The sequence below is a fragment of the Pseudorasbora parva genome, chromosome 23 (genome assembly GCF_024679245.1).
Source record: "Pseudorasbora parva isolate DD20220531a chromosome 23, ASM2467924v1, whole genome shotgun sequence".
In the NCBI taxonomy this organism is placed as follows: domain Eukaryota; kingdom Metazoa; phylum Chordata; class Actinopteri; order Cypriniformes; family Gobionidae; genus Pseudorasbora; species Pseudorasbora parva.
In genome coordinates this window covers 13,575,512-13,593,779 of record NC_090194.1, presented here as the reverse complement: position 1 = coordinate 13,593,779, position 18,268 = coordinate 13,575,512, and the positions used below count along the sequence as shown (strand labels likewise).

The 18,268-nt window shown below is 37.5% G+C and overlaps 2 protein-coding genes across 6 annotated transcripts; one reads left to right on the top strand and one right to left on the bottom strand.

Moving 5' to 3' along the window:
- Positions 1-167: 167 nt before the first annotated feature.
- On the bottom strand, positions 168-15,779 carry cimip2b (ciliary microtubule inner protein 2B). 3 transcript variants are annotated; one of them, XM_067432977.1, is made up of 6 exons: positions 15,707-15,779; positions 1,783-2,006; positions 1,551-1,705; positions 745-877; positions 445-657; positions 168-348 (listed from the first exon to the last, which is right to left on the bottom strand). In XM_067432977.1, the coding sequence occupies exons 1-6, from the start codon at positions 15,736-15,738 to the stop codon at positions 245-247; spliced, it is 861 nt and encodes a 286-aa protein (XP_067289078.1). In that variant the 5' UTR covers positions 15,739-15,779; the 3' UTR covers positions 168-244. The 3 variants fall into 3 exon arrangements, with proteins under 3 accessions (XP_067289078.1, XP_067289076.1, XP_067289077.1); XM_067432975.1 differs by lacking the exon at positions 15,707-15,779 and adding an exon at positions 5,488-5,584; XM_067432976.1 differs by lacking the exon at positions 15,707-15,779 and adding an exon at positions 4,271-4,649.
- On the top strand, positions 11,410-18,263 carry si:dkey-106l3.7 (uncharacterized). Of its 3 annotated transcripts, XM_067432974.1 has the most exons (7): positions 11,410-11,445; positions 11,937-12,231; positions 15,650-15,814; positions 15,979-16,138; positions 16,248-16,318; positions 16,798-16,898; positions 17,014-18,263. In XM_067432974.1, exons 1-7 carry the CDS (start codon positions 11,426-11,428, stop codon positions 17,081-17,083), a joined length of 882 nt encoding a protein of 293 aa, XP_067289075.1. In that variant the 5' UTR covers positions 11,410-11,425; the 3' UTR covers positions 17,084-18,263. The 3 variants fall into 3 exon arrangements, with proteins under 3 accessions (XP_067289075.1, XP_067289074.1, XP_067289073.1); XM_067432973.1 differs by lacking the exon at positions 11,410-11,445 and having other exon boundaries at positions 11,490-12,231; positions 15,653-15,814; XM_067432972.1 differs by lacking the exon at positions 11,410-11,445 and having other exon boundaries at positions 11,490-12,231.
- The last annotated feature ends 5 nt before the right edge of the window (positions 18,264-18,268 follow it).

Below are 18,268 nucleotides of genomic sequence, written 5' to 3'. Positions count from 1 at the left end.
GTGGCTGGATTAAATGAAAAGCTTGTTAGTGATCAATTGATTTTATGTATGATCATACTTATATACTGGTATGATAGCATGATTACTAATAAAAATTATTTTGTATACTATAGTATTAATATGTTGAATCTCATTAAATATGACAACATTCACTCCACAGCTACATGTTGCTTGTTAGATGACCCACGCGACTTTAATAGTCCTTAGATGTGTGATTACTGATTTCAGCTGCCCGGTTGGGTCTTCAGCTCAGTCGAGTTTCCCCTGTGCTCTTCCTCTGTGTACCAGTGTGACCCAGAGCATTACGGGTGAGCTGCCCAAACGTATGGCCATATTGAAATCTGTACCCTGTTGACATAAAATTACAAATGGCCACTGCACTCTACTGGAAAAGACAACATAATTTCTGGAAAGAAACATACAGTGATTATCATCTTCACATACCTGGTATGTGGCCTGTGTAGCAGGGCAGGATACCTGTTTTGGAGGGGTATATTTTAGGTATCAGAGGCAAGCTGTTGGACGACCCCTCTTGCTGGTCAAAGGAGGTCTGGTTTGCCTTCATTTTCTTGCCAAACTGGATCAGTGCCTTGTTGGTGATGATGGGATATCCAGTCCCAAAGAGGAACCGGGCTTTGGGGACGTAGCCAGTAAACCCTGTCAAAATTACAATTGTTAGACATTGGTGCAAAATTCCTTAAAATACTGTAAATTTGCTTCTTGGTGAGTTCATTTCTGGCTAACCTGATATGAAATACTTATGTGGGCTGCTATCTTCCATGAGGTACGGGGAGCCTTGTGGCTTCCAAGGGTCCGGGGCCTCGTAGAGGGCAGCATCTTTAGAAATTGCTTTTAGAGGGCTGCTCAATCTTCTAGGCTACAACAAAGAACAACCATTAAGGGGGTCACACACCGGATGCGAAGCTCAGCGGCGCCACGTCTTTAAAATTCAAACACATTGTTTTCAATGAGTGTACACACGGTGACTCAGGAAGTTGTTGAAAATCCTGCTGTGCCACAGAGCGCCATTTCAAGGTTTTATATTAAATGTATATTATATTTCCCTCAAATCGTTAATGTACATACTGATTTCACCCTACCTGAGGCATGGCGCTACGTGCTTCGGGTCCGGTGTGCGACCCCCTTTATATTCAACTTTGATTTTAAAACTAGTTTGATCTATCTATCTATCTATCTATCTATCTATCTATCTATCTATCTATCTATCTATCTATCTATCTATCTATCTATCTATCTATCTATCTATCTATCTATCTATCTATCTATCTATCTATCTATCTATCTATCTATCTATCTATCTATCTATCAGGGGAGGGGACTTTCACAGCTTGTTTCATCACAATGGAGTGATAATTGCCTGCAATCATGTGGTGTCCTAATTGGAGAGCTTGTTTAGTAACAGTACTTCCTTTCTTTTACCGGCATGTGACACTCGACCTGCTTTGATACTGGATATTTTGCATTTATAATTTAACAGGGTGACCCTACACAGGGGAGCTGTGAAAGAGGAGCAAACTGTGACAGCTTACTTTGAAGTCTGGGATATTGTTGTTGACAGCGAAAGACAGGTCAGCAGAAGCTGTACGACGTCTCTTCTTTTGTTCCTGGCTGAACTCCGATAGTGCATCTCGACAGGTTTCTGCATACGTTTTGCAGAAGTAGTTTTGGCGCAATGGAACAAAACCTTGGAGCACAAACCGATATGTTAACAGATTTGCAAACTAGACACCAAGTGCTGCAGTCCCCCAAGATGCTTATAACCTGTGTATCCCGGTATCATTTTCTCCAGGTTCCTGCTGCTTCCATGCTGGCTCATCCAGATCTCATCTAGGGGCTCTGTGTTGTTCTCTATGGATGGGAGGCGACCGTTCTGGAGCACAAGCCTCTGTGAACGAGTTACCTCCGGGGAAGACAGGAGCTTTGCTGTTAACTGACCATAAGTCTGGCCCATGTGGTACTTCAGCTGAGGACAGTAGCCTGCATACCTTCACACAACCATCAGCAGATGTTGGGAATGATGTTTCAATATAATTATTTGCAACAGAAATTACATTAATATATTTTTGTTTGGGGAAATGTCTGGCTCTTTTGTCTAATTTTGCATATAATGTATTCTAAATACACACAAGATGCTTCCCAATTTGCATACTAGTGCACTGTTATATGTCATTTTTTTGTATCTGGGCCCGTATTTATCAAGCTTCTCAAAGTGCTATTTTAGTCTTAAGTGCTGAGAATTCATGACATTTACTCCTACTTTCAAACTTAAGTATAAAAGCAAGTTATCAAATTTCTTAAAGCTAAGAATCACTCTTACTCTCCCAGTTATTTAAGACAGCTCGAGAGGTCTCTCAAGTGGTTAGGAGTTGCCAGTAGGGGCTTGTGATGGCGCTGAGGAGACAGAGACGTGTGCAAATCTTTCAATAGAGGGAGAATGTGTTCGAAATATTTGACAACAAATAGTTAATCAAACAGTATCATTTGGACATAGCAGACATCATCTTTTTCAGCGCTGGTTAATGTTGGGTTTTATAATAAAAAAACAACAAAAAAAACACTGTTCGAGTAATTCAGCAAGCAGTAGCGATCGCTTCTTCCTCCTGCCATGTCGGTTTTCTTTAGGAATCCATGGGAATCCATGGTGGCTGATTCTATATAAAAAAAATCTAGGCTATACATAGGCAGGTCATTTAACAGCACACCAATTTAAAAAAATTAATTACATGGATGAAAACATGTTGATCTTGCATGTAAAATGTGTATATTATAATGTATTCTCTTGAAAACTCTTCATTGTCAAATGTGTATTGAATGTAAACTCCTCTTTGGAATTTCACCATTCAATGTGAATTTGTCTTTATATTCTTAAATAAGGACATCTATTCAGTGATTGGTTCATGCCTATGACATCATCCAAAATTCTATTTGTGGCACATCAAAGTGTCGTAAATCCACTCTAAGACTGACACTTAAGATTTAGTCCTACACTTTACTTAAAGTATGATTGGGACGCTTGATAACTAACTTTTAAGCGCAGCTTTGAGCCAAGAATTTTTTTACTCTTAAGTCAATTCTTAGCAGTGTTCTTGTGAGTAATTCTAAGATGTTTGATAAATACGGGCCCTGGTGTGAGTAGTGTTCAGACTAAAATTTCCGAAAAGAAAAAGTGCACTTCAAACACCTGGATGATGCGCATAATTATCTGAAGATAATATTAATATGTAGCTGAGGGGGAGGGGCTATCAGACTCTAATGTTGAATGACAAGATAACCTTTTAAAATGCACACTAAATGGTTGATTACATAATGCATAGTATCATTTGAGACACAATTACAATTACATTATATTTTCACAGTTCTTGCATAATTTCACTAACAAAAATTGCGATTCATATGAACCCAGTTGATGAATCAATGTATTCTGATGTGAAATGATACATTTAACTTTATTATTATTATTATTATTATTATTTATAAACCATCACTTCCAGCCAACTGTCAAAAAACATGTTTTTGCATGACTGGAAGTGATTGTTTACTTTTAAAAAAGTTAAAAATATTTTTTTTTTCTTACACACACCTATCATTCAGAAGACATTGATTCATCAACTGGGGTCCTATCGAATACCATCGTGTTCACTTTGTGTGGTTTATGAAGTGTCAGATTTGGGGGTCCCATAAACTTGCATTGCATGAACAGAGATTTATTTTATTCTAAATTCTTAATTTATGTTCATCTAAAGAAAGAGTATCAAACGCTCTTACTATTTATGTCTTAAGATTAAATAAAGAACAAACATACATTAAAAATGCTTTGGGGGAAAATAAAGCTAAATGAATGATGGAATTGAAATCCCCCAGGGGATTTAAGATGGGACATAACAGTTAGTGAAGTTGGAGATACAATATTAGAATTTCCAATGATATTGAATTGAAGTTAATTGATTGAGTCGTTCATTTTAGACGGACAGACAGGAACAGGTTAACAATGACCACCAGTGAAAGTGAAGTGACATGAACTCATGTCAAGAGTGACATTTGGCAGTACAATTATTTGACTGTGCCTCGTTACGAAGCAGGTAGGAAGGGTTGTAGGTTTTATTTCACCATAAAACCATAAATAAACTATCATTTAAAATAAAGAAAGTGTACGTTAAAGTTACCTTTTCATAAAAAAATACCAACTGCTGGTAACTTCTGGAACAAAATAAGTAACTAATAATTTTGAGATAATTAACTGAGAACTCACCCCGGGATGTATTGTGGGTCAGGTGTCACCAGAACTTCACTAAATTTTGGAGGAAACTGCTCCATGTTTCAAACCCGCAGCAGTTGAGTGTTTTGTGTAACGGTTGCTAGTGGGAGTCAAGGCGCGCGTTCACGTGTCGGAGACGTGATGTGACGTGCGTGTTCTCTAGTCATCGCGAAGAATGAAAGCACTCGATAAGTGTGCGTGCAGCTTAACATTGATTTGTTTTAATAAACGACCACAAAATAAGTTTTCTAAGTCCACTTAAACTGTTTGAAATAAACTCTGTTCTCAGCAGTTGTTCTGAAAATCGATATTGAACAGTGTATGGGCTCGCTGCATTTGGCTGAGCACTCTATGGGTGCGTCTCAATCAGATCCCTAGTTCAGTTGTCAGGGCACTAATATGGGAGTCAGCCCATTGACTTATGTCCTGATCAGTGCCCTGACTACTACTGAACTAGGGAGCCAAATTGAGGCGCGCCCTATATGTTGAACATGCCAGTCAGTTGTGATTCTGCAGCCTCTTGTGGGTATTAGGAGAAATGCACCCGGATATAGGGGAGACTGGTAACGGTTCTACACATTTCTTCAGCATCTAACTTTTTTTTAGCTAATGGTACACGTCTGAAACTTTAAGGCAAAGTACCCACATTTGTCAACTAAAATGGCAAAAGTTTAAATTTATTCTACTATATCACAGACTTGTGAGATGATGACAAATACAAATTGTTTTTTGTAACACATACTGGTAATTAGCCCTGACAAGCCAGACCCAAGTCAAGATTAGATTTGCTGCCGCCGCTAGGATGCATCTAGATCTAGGTTAGGGAAAGTTGTAATCGGTTGTAACAGGTAGACAAAATGCACTAAAAACAAGCGTTCTCCAAGTGATATACACAACAACAGTTTGTGCTTGCATACTGGTTTGTTTGTTTATGTCTCTATGTGCACATTCTTATTTATTAAAATTATTAAATTATTAAATTTAAAATTATTATTAATTATTAAAATCACATAAATGTTCTTAGTTGTGTGTAATTGGAAGGTTGTTTCAAAACACGTGTTACAACCTGCCAATGTCACCCATTTTTTGCTGCATTAGCATAGTGCTTTGAAATTAACAGGAGGTTACTAGAGAAACTACACTTTGACCTGATATAACTCATACATTATCTACAATGGTAGTATTAAACCATTTATTTTTTACTTTCTTACCTCAAAATTAGATTTTCTGCTGTAGCTTCAGGAGGGATAGCAACAAAGACTGAAAAACCTCCATGTGGGATCATAAAGGAAGCCAGAGGAAACTGAAACTGTAAAATGATTCTTATCTGTGAACTCTCCCCATGTTACACCTATACGGTGACATCATTATCCATACATAACATTATTTAATTGACCCAAGAGGACAAAACCTAGCCATTTTACTGACAGAAATATATTAGTTTTAGACATGATATTAAAGGGATAGTTCTCCAAAAATGAAACTTCTGAGATATTAGTTAATGTGAATTATAGAGAGAAAGTTATAAAGAGAAAAATTCTGTCAATGCGAATGTGTTGTGTTCAGAAGCAGAAAGGGCATAACCAAAGTCAGTAAACATTTTTACAAAGTTGACTCAACTAAAAAAATTTCATGTGTAGTTCTCTTATAAAGTTTTACCTCTTTATCGCCATCTCTGTTTGATACCTGCAATTGCAGGTATTTGCGGAATTATCCTCTTTACACGGGTTGTTCATCGACACGACACGCACGACACATTTTCTGCTTCATTTTTATTAGACTCCAGGTCGAAAGAAAAGCACATTTTTTCACTAAGCACATTCTCTGCTGTCCGAGCGCGATGCACTGCAAGCTTACTCTCGCTCATATCCAAGGTAAATCATTAACACTTTCACAATTTACAGTACATGTGTTTTATTGAACTAAATACATTACTATCGGCTAAAACGAATATGCAGGTTACTTTTATGAACAAGAGCGCTCCCGAGTCTGTGTTTCTCACACTGTTCGCAGCACAGTTCGGCACACGCACACACAAAATACTGGCAGTTCAATAGCACATCTCTTAAAGAGGCCACACTATATCTACTCATGGAATATGGACCTCCTCCAGGTATGGTGTGGTACTGGTACGCTCACAGGTCCACATGTCAGCTTTCACATTACCAATTTTTCATACAAACTGTGCCCTGTTCTAAATTAAACTGCTAGTGTAATAACATTTCTGGTTACGACTGTAACCTTAGTTCCCTGAGAACAGGGAACGAGACGCTGCCTCAGCTGACGCTATGGGGAATACATCCAGCGTGACAGGTGTCTGAACTATTATCGAATCACGGCAATCCTATTGACCGGCGACAGTGTAAAATATCATCAAGATGCGACCAGGAAGTATATAAGGCCACCTAGCAAACTTGACACCAGCTTCTTCGTCTGAAGGGACTGTTCGCAGGCAGGCCCTGAGGCATGGCAATGCGATGCAGCATCTCGTTCTCTGTTCTCAGGGAACTAAGGTTACAGTCGTAACCAGAGACGTTTCCTTTCGAAAGTGAACTCGCGCTGCGTCAGCTGACGCTACGGGGAATGATATACCCACGCGGCCATGCCGAGGAGAGTGTATGCCTACTGGCAGTGACAACTGTCAGGACAAGCAAATTCAACTGAAATGCCTGAACCACTTCCCCTCTGTTCACACTAGGCTGTCAGTGACAGCATTCCCTACAGTCATAGCCCGAGCTATAAGCCTTGGGGGGCACCTTCGCGTACCGCAAGAAGTCCTACCCCGGCCGCTCAAAGGCCTGGAACCAACCCATTCAACAGAAAGGGTTCCTTTAAGAGAATGTGGCTAGAGAACCTGAGGGCGCCCCAGTCAGTCACTATTCAGGAAAAAACTTCACCGAATGCCACCAGGGAGGCCTGACCTAGCGTCACTATGTGGGACGCTTCCGTCGGCCAACCCTGTCTGTTGAAAAACAGAGCCTCTGGAAACTCGCCTCTGGAGAGGTATCCAGCTGAGGAACTGCAAAAACTGTCAGTATTCGCCTCAGGCCGGACCTCATAGACAGGCTTTCCTGGAGAGCAGAGCTTAGCGTAGTGCTTTCCGATCCTTGCTAGCGAGGGGAGTCAGCTGCTCGATCCTAGGATCTACAGAGCACATACATTACAGGGGTGCTCAGGAGGCCTGAGGGCTGATCTCACAGGGAGGCCCTGCGGGGCGGCCGTAAGCTCACAGATACCCTCATAAGAGGGGAGCTCTTAAGCCTGCCTAGTAGGTACCATGCTGCAGGCAACCTATGCAGGTCCCCGTCCTGTAGGGACCGCATAGCAGCAGTGTCATCTCGTCATGCTAGGTTACACTTTTAAAAACATTTAGGTTGTACAACAAAAAAAATTTAGTACCAATTTCCACTAGCTTTTTTTGTTGACTCAACCTTTGTAAATCACAGTTTGTGATAATTCAATACATTTTGATAAATAAAAAAAAAGCATAAGCAAAGGGGGGAGTGTTTTACCACACAGACATCTAGAATCAGCATATGAATCTCAAAAATGGTGACATGCTTCATGCAGCAATGCATGCTGGGAGCCAACGTAGTATTAAAATGAGGGCTCCCATCATGCATTGCAGCATGAAACATGTCACCTTTGTTGAGATTCATATGCTGATTCTAGATGTCTGTGTGTGTGTCTAGAAAAAATTCCCACATTGTGTTTAAAAATCAAAATTCAGAATGACTGATCTGCTGCAAATAACTTTTGTTGGTAAATATAATACAGCATTTATGAAAAAAGCACTTTTACTATAAATAAAGTGGTTAACTACTCCCATTTATAATCACCTGATCATTTGTTACAGCCTACTTTACAACAAATTATGTTTTGTTAAACACTGTTACAAACTCATACAATCTGCTAAGACTCAAACTGCCCAACTAAAGAACACTCATCACCAAAATGGTAACCAAACATTTCCAATAAAAAAGTTTACATCTGAACCTGTTCATTCTTAATGAGAACTTCTGTTTCCAAAAGACACAAAATGTACCCTAGCGGCAGCAAATTTAATCTGCCCGCGAGTGTTGTCTAGCAACTCTCAATACCCTTCTTAGCTGTATTCCCCTAACTCTTGCCAGGCCAATCACATCGTGTATAGAGTCGGTGGGCGGGGCCATAATGACGACGGCCGAGTTGCGTATGCGTGCTTCTAGTAAACACAGAAACTGGCGAACGGCGGTCTTTCGAATCAGCTTTGACCGCGACTCTGGAAGACTTGGAGTCAAGCTTTTCTCTGAGAAAATAACAAAGAACGGCACTGAAGTCATTCTTAAGAATGAAAGATGTGTTCGGAGTTTTGCCAACCGGATACGGCGAATGTTTAATCTAATGTTTAAACGAGCTCTGTTTCACCTACGTTGCTCTGGTTGGTTGTAGCGCTATCCTATCGCGTGCAGAGGGAGTTTGAAAGACAACCGTTTATCCCGCCCCTCGGATTGAGCGCTGTCAATGGTGAGTTTCCAGACCAAACATCTTGATGTGGGTCTGGCTTGTCAGGCTAACAAAAAATGTTGAATTGGCTCAACTACAAAAGATTTGTTACAGATTAGTTGTATCTCTCCAGAAAACAAATAATGTCACGTTGACTCAACTAAACATTTTTTGTGTCACAGACAACTTATTTTCAATTCGTATAACTGTTATGTACAAAAGTTGAGTCAACAAAACAAAGCTAGGGGAAATTAGTACTAAGATTTTTTTGTTGTTGGACGAGATTTTTACAGTATGGATTTTTGCTGAACCAACGAAACAAAATCAGTCATTTCAACTTTTTTCAAGTTGTGTTTTTTACAGTGCAACCGTCATCAGGGGCTGCCGGCTAGGACCGAACCCTGATGGCAGGAAACCACTAGATGTCTACATGAGCCAGTTATGTGTCTCCGTCCAAGAAACTCCCCCCAAGGATGCAGCGCGAGTTCCCTTTCGAAAGGGAACTCCCCTTATTTATATTCTTAAAATGAGAGAAATCACTGCTTATTCTGAATTTTTAAGCTTAGGCTTAAGAGACATGAACAAGTTCTTTGAAAAACATGTCTAGTCTTCATGCTGGTTTGGTTTCACTAAAAATAAACATACATTTGCATAAAGCATGCATATTTGTCCATACCCATGTTGGTTAGAGTATTAAAAACTTAAAAACATTAATTTAAGGTACATTTAGAACTGATCAAAATGTGCGATTAAATTGTGATTAATTGCGAGTTGACTCATGACAATATGCATTTAATCGTGATAAAATATTTTAATCGATTGACAGCCCTAGTAGAAACTTCACTCAGAGAAGCTGTCAATCTCAGCTGTCGTCTTCATGATGCCCCCTCCCCCTCTTATAACATCAGATAACTAACTAAAACCAAACGTATTAAAAAAATGAACACTTGGAATTAAATCAGCATGATAACAGCATAATAATCCTTAAATGACAGATCTTTGGGGAAAAGATAAAGATATCTGAAGTGTAATTGGATTGTTTTGTTACTCTCGCATCCATTAAAATACACGGGGGGGGGGGGGATCACAGATTCTATATCTTGGAAACATGATCAAAATAAGAATTTTCACCATAAAATGTCATCTGAACAAGTAGGTAACATGTCTGCCACTTCTGTTCCGACCAACTGAGGAAAAAAAAGCATTACAATAAATTGCGCTACCAACAGTGAAATAAACGATTGCTTTGCTCATATCACATGAAACATCCTCACATGTGAACCAAACTCCTTTATGTACATGCTTCCTGTGGAAAGCTACCAGTACCACTCAAATTATAACATTATTACAAGCTTACTATTGTAAATCGGGCTACGGTAAGTAGTAGTTTTGAACACTGGCTGGTTCTTGTACTTTCTCAAAAATGTATACTCAATGGACCTCAATGCAAAGACATGCGTTGACGTGGCTGTGGCTGGTTTCTTCTTGACACCTTAACATGTGCAATTAATTAGGACCATTTAGGTACAATAGGCTATAACTTAGTTTTATTAGGTGCAATCATAATGGCAGCAAGTTAATAACACAGAATACTGACATAATTCCATAAACTATTCACCCTGAAGAATCACATTTCTTCATTGGAGTCCACTGTACATTTGCTTTGCATGTGTCATTATTAGTGTTTAACAGTTTGACCGTTTTTCTCTGATGTTGCATATTTTCATTTTTCCTACACAGAGAGGAATGCTGATGTTATCACAGAAAGGAATGTCTAGTCCTCTGCGCGGCTCCTACAAAAGGAATTAAACTCTATGGTCTATCAATGCATTCTTTTTTTCTTTTTATAAATTGTATGAAAGTACCATTTCATCAAACTTGAGTTGGTTCTGTTGACCGATAATGACAGTTACCAAATAAACAAATCTTAACATTAAATTGTTACAAACACACTTCATTAATTTCTTGTGTGTACGAATTTGCAAAGTACCATCATATTGTGCTAGAGCAAGTGCATAACATTGTCTTGAACAGTGAGGGACCAAACAAAAAAATAAATTCTAATCATGTTCAATAATAAATTACATGAATTATTTTTAAGGCCTATTTTTGGCCTAATGGCTAAATGTGTTGCATCATGTAATATTACTATTGACCATTTAACATTTCTACAGTAAAACACTTGTCGAATAGTACATGTTTGGCTAGGCTACTTAAATCTCTCCTTGCACTTCTTTACCAGTAAAACTGAAGTATCGCACTGGCATTTTTCTGTGATCCAATTGGCCATCTCAGTCATTTTGACATTGTTGAGCGCTATTAGACCACTGAAACTTTTTTATCATCCTTACATTAAACAAAACTGTGCATAATTAAGTGTAGCAATAGTAAGCAAAAGCAATAGTATCTAAGTATCTCTGGTGTACTTCTTCCCCACGTGGGCCTACATGTGTTGGATAAATTGTAATCCTTTCAATGCCATGTGGACATTTCTTCTCAGGATGTACACCAGCAGTTTCTTTGTTTAAGGGCGTTGTGAATGTTTCAACACCCTCACAACATGTCTTGACAGATCTGCCAAGAACATGAGCTCAGGATTTTAGGAACGGCGCCGGAAGTGGAGCAGTTGTCAGAAGCTGATTGAGAAGCATAGGCGTCGTCGGAATGTGGGCGGCCCTTGAAAGGTGTTTTTAGTTCAATGTGACAAAAAAAAAACGACCTGCAAGTTTCTAGTCAGCTGTGAGAAAGTCGAGGTGCTGCAAGGAGATTCACGTGTCCTGACTGCGAGAGTGTCCTGACCGTGAGAGTCTGGGGATAGAAACGGAATACCGAAAGTGAGAAATTCATTATCAATGAACCTATATAGGAATTTTGGGAATCTTCTTGAGAGTTGGGTGAATGAAGGCTCCCTGGATTTACACTATCAGTCAGGAGATGGTTTGGACAGATTAGACTCTGTGTCTAGGTACTCTGTCCCATTATCCAATGTAAAATCAGAATCTGAGGACTCAGGATTTGAGACGGTTAGTACAACTAGTCCCTGTCATTCTCACCAGTGTAGTGCACTGACATCTGAAGCATCACACCCAGATTTTGGCTCTACAGTCGGTGATGTTCGACCTTCATCCCCGTCTCCTTCTGTTTGCTCCTCCTCATCCTCATGTGTCTCTCTCAGCTCTGTGGCTCCAAAAACAACATGTCTGAAGGTGGAGCAAGCCTTGAGAAGGACAGAACCAGCCTCATGGAGAGAACCTTCACACCAGGTGGAAAGGGGTGGCACTGGCTCACGTTATCGCTGTAACACAGCCTCTTTTCCAACCAACTGTCACCCAACCAGCTACAGACCACATCATAGGTTTGTTCGCCCAAGGAGAACACATTCACAACCTCCAGATCCCAAGAAAGCTGAGCTCTACAGAAAAACTCTTAAATACGACCAACATTACCAACTGGTAGACAGTCAGTTGGAGGTAAGCAGTCAAAATCTACTTCCTTTAAAGATTTTAAAAGAATACCCGGTGTTCACTTGTGTTTGTGTTTACTTTTCATTGAAACCATTTAGCTATAATAAGGAACACTGGTAAGCATATCTCTTTGTCATAAAATAATTCACTTTTATGACTAATAGTCATGCTGCTCCACCTGTAAACACGTGCTTTGCTCATTGTGAGCTGCTTCAGATGCACTTGACACACACGACATATAATGCTATTTTTTCTTGTCACACACATGACATCAGACACTCCTCACGTTCCTCACAGTCCAAAATTACTTTTCTGTTGTTTGCACACATTTTTGTCATATGCATCATAGGCTTCATGTACTTTATTGTTGCATGTCTTGGAAATCTGATCAAATATAATATAATTATATAAAATAATTTACCATTAAAATTAAATTGACTGATATATACACAATAGCCTACTTCAATTCAAAAGTTTGAGGTCGGTACAATTTTTTTTAAATTGCTTGCCAACACTGCATTTATTTAATCTAATAAATTAATCAGTAATTCTTGAGATAAGGGACGAACATGTCCCAAACACAAAAGCCCTTCTCTGAAAAAAACATATTGTTGGATTAACTTAAAATATTAAGTAACCTGATTGTTTTGAAATTTTGAGTTGATTGAAATTAAACACTTGATACAATGAAGGAAAGTGGTTTAATAAATAGAAACTCAAAATATTATTGTTTCTGAACCACATACAAATGTGGTAAATCATGAAAATAGCACAATTTGGCATTTTCACTGCATCATCACAAATAAAACACACACAATTACCCAATATGCTTGCAAAATATTTTAATAATATTTTAATAACGGTTATCGATTTTCAAAAATGTGAATAACTCAAATTTTAAATTTCAATTAACTAAACTTTTTAAGGTAACTTATTTTTTTAAATATTTTTTTACAGTCTATTTATGTTAAGAATGTCAACACAATAAAAATACATAAAAAGTTACATCTAAGGGGAAATTTTATACGCTTATTCTTTAAAATAATTTATTTTGTATTATCTTAAAAACACACTCTATACTTAAATAGAGTAAAATACATTTAATTTAACCTGTCCAGCATGAGGTCACAATGTAAAACTACCAAACAAAGAGTTTAAAAATGCAACAAATAAAAATAATAATTAAAAGGCGGAGATCTTTAAGATATCAAACAACACAACAAATAAATAAATAGTGCATTTTATTTTAAAATACCTATAAAAGTCCTTTTATATCTGATGGTTGACAAGTGCTCTCAAAAAGTCTGTATAATGTGATTTAATACGTTTTTTGCATATGGGGAATTATTTTAATGCTTTTTTATGGTTCTATTTACATTGGACTCATTGAGCCTTTCTCAACTCCGTCAGTATTTGTCGACTCCATCCCCAAAAACAAAAAATAAACAGAGAATGTATTTTATGTTTTAGATCCTTTACTGAAAACCAATATTACATAACTGAAGATTTTGCTTTTTTTTTTTTTTTTTGATGGATTCAATTAAATTAGTATGCGTTTTAGTGTCTGACGGAAGTTATGGAGTGAATAAAAATAATTTTTTAGAAAAAATATTTAGAAAAAAAAACCTGTTCCCTTACATGGTTCATTATTTAAGACAATTTTTATTTTATTTTATTTTTTTTATAATGCAGTGTTAGTTTTTATTTGTAACATCTAAAACATGTTTTGTCCCTTTTCTCAAGAATCAGTGAGATAAGTTAAATGTTTCATGTAATTCATAGTTGATTGTGATTGTGAGAACAAATTATGCAGTCCTTTTCAACATATAAGAAAAAAAATTGTTTCAAGAAAGGTTCAAGACATTTATTTGATTATGATTTTTAAATGTTTTGTTTGTTTTGTTTTTTACATAAAACTCTTTGGAAACAACAGATGAAATGGTCAAGGTCAAAGGCATAGAGCTCTGAATGCACTTTGCCTGTCATGTGAGTCTTCATGGTCAAGAAATGACAAGCAGTCCTCAAGTTGCATAAACTTTTATGACTATAGCTCAGGTTCATAATGCATTATAATATAGTACATAATGAGCAGATTACCCCTTACATATTTAACCACACTGGAACAAGCGTTTGAATCTTTCTTGCACACACAATGCACATGCACTAGACGTCCTTTTTATGGTCTCTGTTGTGGATCTGTGTCAAGAGATGTTAAACAAGCGCTTTAAGACTGGGAACCGGTCGGTTCAGGTGAGAGAGGAATGACTGGAATGGTGCCAGCAGGCTGAGAGGAATGATAGAGATTTGTGTGGGACATGTCTGAACGTTATCGCTTGGACATGAACAGTAGGGGAAAGGAAACTTTATAGAACCATAACCCAAAAAAATGTTTTCATTCTAATAAGGAAATTACAAATGTCTTCCTTGTATAATATCTAAAGAAACTGGGTGTTAAAGGGATAGTTCACTCAAAAAATAAAATTACTCCATGATTTACTCACCCTCAAGCCATGTTTATATGACATTATACAGACAAATACAATCAGAGTTATAGAAATAAAATGTCCGGAAGGTAGATATTTTACTTTATAAAGTTTTAAATATGGATATTTTTCTTACACAAACCCATCGATTAGCTTCAAAAGGCCTTTATTAACCCCCAGAACTACTGGCCTGGCATGCATAATATAGCCTGTTTAGTCATTTTCGCAGATTCGTGTGAACTGGATCGTAAGGTTCTCGTCTATTTTTAGTACATAGTGTAACCATACTCTAATTTGCATTCTGCTCTTTATTAATGGAGATTTGTGTTTTTTTTTTAATCTGTTAAAATACTTTTATTCTATCTCAGCTTTATATGCAGAATCAATAACTAGCCATTTGTCGGTTGATTTCCCTGTAAAGTGCCAACACTGTAGTGTTATCAAAACATTACCTTGTTAAATCAGCAGTATTATCTCAGCTATTTGCATAATTTTGGGGGTGGGACTATCTGTTTATTTAAACAATAGCTGAAAGGGGGAGTGTTCGGAAAACCTTATTAACAACAGTCAGTCATTATTTAGTTTGATGCGACTAGTAGCGAAATCACGCACTTCTGCTTTAACATTTTTATTTGCATTCACTTCCTTTAAAGAGACTTCATAAGCTTAGCTTCCCTCTAAGATTTTATTTTTGTTCAAACAGCTCAGAGCAGCTCCAAATAGAAGTTAATATCGCAGCCTAATCTGTAAACTGTTTAGTACTAAGATCAACGAAATCTGAATCTAGAACGGAGATCGTGTGTTGTAAATTTTATACAGTACAAATAATGTTCTTTGATTTGTTTTTGCCTTTTATATCCCACCATTTTAGACGATAAAACCTGTGCTGTTCCCAACACTGGGAATCTTAATGAATACAGGTCTTGATCTCTCTGTCTCAGCAGTTTGCAGGCGGTGATCAATACAGGCTGGACAAGCTCTCTCCAGGGTTGCTGTACCTGGAGCAGGTGTGCAGGATGCTGGAGAACATGGCAAAGCTACAGCAGCAAAACCACAGTCTGCAGAAGGAGGTGGAGATCCTGAAGAGTCAGCATGCTGAAATAGAGGTTAGAGACACTGATATATCATACAGTTGCTGTTTTAGGCCATATAACCCTCTAAAGACATTCCTATCAATTTGGTTTGTCAAAAGTGGTGTCAAATGACTTCATTGTTTCCTGTAAACTGAAGCCTCGTATTTCCAGCACATTAACTCTCTGTATGTTTTCAGCGTGTAAGCTTGCACAAGGAAGAAACGAGCTATCCTGCCTGTCAAAGTTTTCAGATTCTGGGTCATGAAGATCCAGACAGTGGATCGAGTCGCCTAAAGGATCCCATGGGTTTTCGGAAGAGATCGGTATCTGACACTCAGGCAGCCGTCAGCCGTCTCAGTGAGTCTCAATTGTGTTTGACAGATGAACTCAGTGCTAGTTTAAATATGTAAAAAGAGACATTCTGCCATTAGTAGATGTCTGTTAAAAATAAATGTCTGTCCTACAGGGAGAACGAGGTTTGCACGAGCCGAACCTATTGCAGATATCTTAGTCGAGGAGCCTGACGGTAAAGATCCAGTAAGTGAACAGTGACGGAACCAAAACATTATGACCTAAAAGGAAAGCTCTGTCATTTACTCACACTGATGATGTATTTCGCAAACCTGTATGATTATGAAAGGAGTTATTTACAACAGACTGTTGTTTAAAAAAAATGCATTTAGAGGGAATGTTGACCACAAAATATATTTTAAATGAATAATGACTTTAATATCTGTCATTTCTTTATAGAAAGCTATCGTATGGCGTCAGAAGCCTTTTATAGAGTGCAATTATAATGTAGTCATGCGGACTTAAAGTGCTTTCTAAGCCCCTGGTCCTCATCCACATTCAGACATTCTGCCTAATGTTTTCTTTTTTGTTGTTGCACTGAAAAATGGATTTCATTTTTGGGTGAACTTTTCCGCTAATAATAGAGGTAGTATTAGCAGCATGAAAATGTGGATGTTTGAAGTTCACTGTTCCACTGATCACTGTTCCTCTCTTTGTTAAACCAGCTACCAGAAAACGAACACAAAAAGCTAAGTGCGATCCAAAAGCTGAAATTTACATCATTTAGAAGGCAGGGAACACAACAGTCTGACAGAGAAAGTAAAAGGTAAGATTTCAAGAAAATATGCATTTTTATATGATCCCCGTTTCAATGTATCATTTTATCATTTGTTAATGTTGATTTATTAAGTGTATCTTCATAAATGTACCTTTACTCAAAGCTTTCAGCCTAAGAAGAAAACAAAACTGCCAAAGATTTTCAGGAGCCGAGCGATGAGCACACGTCTCTGATGCCTAGTGATGGTGTTTCAAATTAGTCATACACCTCCCAATTACCTGATGATTATTGCACTATTGTGTGTAACTATCACCTGGTTTCATAGACCAGGTTTAAGCCTAGTCCCAGACTAAAATACATGTTGTATTTTAACTGTTTTAACTGAAAGCAACTTGCACTGACGTATGTTACAATGTCAGTGCCATTGTTTTGTCTCAAGATGCACACCAGCAATGTTTTTTTTGTTTTTTTAAATCTAAGTCACATTTATAAAAGTTACTTAAATGCCATAAATGAACAAATGCCTGTCCTGACTTAATCTAAACCATGTCTGTGAAACCAGGCCTTTGTGTTTTAGTCAATATAAAGCACTTATACAAAGTACTGATAATCATGTACTTAATTGTTCTGTAGAACTACCAATGCACTTTTTATTTGTTATATTTGCTCTGCAAATCATTGAAATTCTTTAATTTTCATTGCTGGATCCTTTTGTTTTACTTAAGTATGTTATCATTGATCATGGTAAATCTCAGAACAACAGCCTTTGCTGCTAAAACAGTTTTTCTTTCACCTTATTTTGTAAGTGTAAAGTGTTTTAATAATAATTTTTTAATGTAATAAAATATACAATATACAGCTGTGTTGTCAAGTTTACATCCTGTCGCATACAGTAAGATTACTTTAGAATTTGATATTTTGCATATTTTTATATGCATACAGACACACAGTTTTTAATATATTCCACAATACAAAATAATTACTTGATTTATCCACAATATGAATCTATACACAACTATTACAAAAGGCTGCAAACAGTCAATGATGCTTGATGAGGTAACATGATATTAAGAAATTTAGCATGTAAACTTAGGATCATTTTCACAGCTCGTAGAATTTATGTAAATATGTGCATATGTAATCTAATTTGTAATGTCAGTTATCTCCATCAGGTCAGTGATAAACAAAATTTATTTTTTCTTGTTTAACTTGTTTTGTTTTATGAGTTTCCTTTTCATGATTTTTGTGTTTCTTGACAACTGGTGTGCTTGCATGTCTGAGGAGGGTGTGGTTTTGGATAGAGGAGGCGTGTGGTTGTAGGAATGAGTGCAGCCTAATTCAGTGACTAAGGCTGCATCCGTAATCACATGCTTCTCTACTATAGTAGATGGAAGACAGTATGTGATGAAAGAAGGATG

Bases quoted from the DNA above. Each gene is read 5' to 3' on its own strand.
- cimip2b (XM_067432975.1), bottom strand. From the start codon at position 5,561: ATGATCCCACATGGAGGTTTTTCAGTCTTTGTTGCTATCCCTCCTGAA. The intron at 2,007-5,487 runs GTAAGAAAGTAA...GGTTGTGTGAAG, and splicing joins GCAGAAAATCTAATTTTGAG to GTATGCAGGCTACTGTCCTC. The intron at 658-744 runs GTTAGCCAGAAA...TAATTTTGACAG, and splicing joins ACATAAGTATTTCATATCAG to GGTTTACTGGCTACGTCCCC.
- si:dkey-106l3.7 (XM_067432972.1), top strand. From the start codon at position 11,614: ATGAACCTATATAGGAATTTTGGGAATCTTCTTGAGAGTTGGGTGAAT. The intron at 15,815-15,978 runs GTTAGAGACACT...GTATGTTTTCAG, and splicing joins GTCAGCATGCTGAAATAGAG to CGTGTAAGCTTGCACAAGGA. The intron at 16,319-16,797 runs GTAAGTGAACAG...TTGTTAAACCAG, and splicing joins AGCCTGACGGTAAAGATCCA to CTACCAGAAAACGAACACAA.